This window comes from Callospermophilus lateralis, chromosome 19 (assembly GCF_048772815.1).
Source record: "Callospermophilus lateralis isolate mCalLat2 chromosome 19, mCalLat2.hap1, whole genome shotgun sequence".
Taxonomy (NCBI): Eukaryota; Metazoa; Chordata; class Mammalia; order Rodentia; family Sciuridae; genus Callospermophilus; species Callospermophilus lateralis.
The window spans coordinates 31,089,299-31,092,245 of NC_135323.1; the positions used below are offsets into that span (position 1 = coordinate 31,089,299).

At 40.4% G+C, this 2,947-nt stretch overlaps 1 protein-coding gene across 1 annotated transcript; it reads right to left on the minus strand.

Moving 5' to 3' along the window:
* Nucleotides 1-1,791: 1,791 nt before the first annotated feature.
* On the minus strand, nucleotides 1,792-2,730 carry LOC143384944 (olfactory receptor 2AE1-like). Its single transcript, XM_076840111.1, has one exon. The coding sequence runs from the start codon at nucleotides 2,728-2,730 to the stop codon at nucleotides 1,792-1,794; it is 939 nt and encodes a 312-aa protein (XP_076696226.1).
* Between the last annotated feature and the right edge of the window lie 217 nt (nucleotides 2,731-2,947).

The window sequence follows — 2,947 nt, forward strand, 5'->3', positions numbered from 1 at the left end:
AGCCATGTAGCTATGCTTCATGTATGTACATATAGGGAACTTAGATCTGATAGAAAATAAGTCTCTAGTACACCTGGGATAGGGTAGGTACTTTCTGCAAGCTCCTAGACTTTTCCAGCAGGAATTTCTCAATCTCCATGACAATTGTCTTCCCTTCCCTCTCCTGGGATCAGAATAATACTCTGCTGGAAGTACCCCTGACAGTAAAGTAATGCCTTGGTCAGAATGAGGCAAAAGTGCTCCTCAAAACTCTGTAGGACTCAAATGTTCCCCATTTTCACTTCTCTTGGAAGTAAAGACAAAAAGGAGCCTTGGAGGGGGAAAGCATAAAATTTCCCAGAAGGTTTTGTCTGTCTTTAAACTGCATGGGTTCAATCAAGAGGCATGACTGGACTCTTTTAGAAGGGAAGGACTACTCATATACTTCAAATTATAAAACCTACTTAGGGTTTCATGCATAAAAGAACCTGAGCAAACATCCATGAAGTTCATTTTATTTAGCTTTACAGAGAGTTTGACTATGGTTTAAATTTTTAAAATTCATCCATTTTACTTAAATTGTTTTCTTTGTGGTACCAGGGAACTCAGGGACTCACCATTGCTAGGCAAGTGCTCATCCACTGAGCCTCATCCCCAATTCTCTTGATAAAATTTAAATTAAAAAATACAAGCCAACATGATTTATCCCAGGCATGGTAGTGAATAGATGCTCATGAAATATTTTGTTGAATGGACAGATGTATATATGCTTTCACTATCCAATCTTGACAAAGCTTATAAAATAAATGGAAGGAATCCTAGACATACAAGGTTAAAAATAGTTTTCATTTGTTTATACAGCATTATTATCTGAAATTTACCTTTTCTAATTCCTTCTGGTTTGGGTGCTTCATTTACTACTTTTAAGTATGCTAGATTAATGTTTTCAGATTCCTCTGAAATTCAGCAGGGAATCATTACTTCAGCCAGAAAACCCAATGTTCTAAAGATTGTGTCAAGAGAAAAGCCTGTAAAGTAGAATCTGAATCTCCCTAAAGATTTATGCTCTGTTCTTAAAGAAAGATGTATGTCAGAACAAAAGACATCTTGATTTGCTCTATGAATAAAAAAATTGAATTGAAAATAGATTGATGCTGCTCTTGAGTTGCTAGTGATGCTGGACCTTCTCTGTGCTTGGTAAGTGTCTCTACACAGTACTCTGTGCTGTGTGATGAAAAGCAGGTGACCACCTCATTGCCAAACATGAAGACTTAGCCTCTCTGGTTCTCTTGGGACTCTCTCCACCCCTCTCCATACCCTTACCTCTTTATTCCTTTTCTTATAAATTCATAAACACTGATTCAAGGAACTATAAAGGTCTATGAGTATAAATTTTGTATCATCTATCCTTTCTTTCAAAACATGCTTTACTTCCCATGATTCTGATATTAAGCAACAAATTCTAATTTTACACTCTATAAATACCCTCTGGTGGAGTAATTTACATAAGTCTTGTCAATAAATAATAATAGATAAGGTCCTTACATATTTATCTTAATATTTTTACATTGTCTCTGACCATTATATGTCTTCTTTTAATGGGGTTTATAAAGATATTTCTCTAATAATCTGAATGACTATAGACACATACGCAATGCTGTTTGATTTCCTGTGACTAAGTTATAATAGTGAAGTTAGTCATAAACCACTTTATTCTTGGAGTATTCAGAGAACATCAGGTATCTGGACTCTTGAAAATTCTTAGAGATTTACTCAGAATAACATCTGCATTTGGGACAAACACAGGTATAGTCATTGGGAGATAAAATCTCTCCTCAACACTCTCCTCAGAGCCTTAGCTACATCCTTATTCCGGAGAGTATAAATCAGAGGATTCAGTGTGGGAGTAATGATGCTATAGAACACAGAACCAACTTTGTCTTGCAGTGGAGTGCGCTGGGACCTGGTTCTCATGTATGAGAAGATGCAGGCCCCAAACCAGAGAGAGACCACAGTGAGGTGGGAGCTACAAGTGGCAAAGGCATTTCTCTTACTCCCAGCTGAACGCATCTCAATGACACTGTGCAGGATGAAGCCATAGGATGTAGAAACCAGGATGATGGGGAGGAGGAGAAGCACTATGGTGCTGATGTACGCTGTGGTCTCATAGACGGTGACGTCAACACATACCAACTTCACAACAGCTGGATATTCACAGTAGAAGTGGTGTATTTTCCGAGATCCACAGAAGGGAAAGTGCATCAAGATGACCGTGTGAATTAGGGAGTTCAGAGATGCCCCCAACCATGAGGTGAGGGCCATCATTAGTCCCACCTTCCTGCTCATGAGCACAGTGTAACGCAGAGGATGACAGATGGCAACATACCTGTCATAGGACATGAGAGCTAGCAGAAGACACTCAGCACCACCCAGAGACAAATAGAGAAAGTGCTGGGTGGCACAGCCCAGGAAGGAGATGGACTTGCTGCCAGACAGGTAGTTGGTAGCCATCTTGGGGATGGTTGTGCAGACGTGCATCAGGTCCATGAGGGAGAGCTGGCTGAGCAGGAAGTACATGGGGGTGTGAAGCCCATGATCCACACAGATGAGGAGGATGGTGAGGGTGTTGCCACTCAGTGCAACGAGGAAGACCATCATGGTCAGGCAGAAAAGGAAAAGGTGGGTTGGGGAGTCATCGAAGAGCCCTTCAAGGAAGAAGTCTGCCAGAGACGTCTGATTCCTTAGCCACATGGTCCCTTCTCAGCCCCTGGGGAAACAGGGAGTAGAGACAAATTTTGATGCCCAAAATATGGGATCCTTCATACACGACGATAAGCACTTTGATCCAAGAAAACATTTGTGGAGAGTTTTTTATTCCTATATGTAATTATCCAGCACCTGAAATTATTGAAATATCTTTTTTTTTCCAAAACAAACAGTAGAAAGGGAAGATAGCATAAAGCAGGGC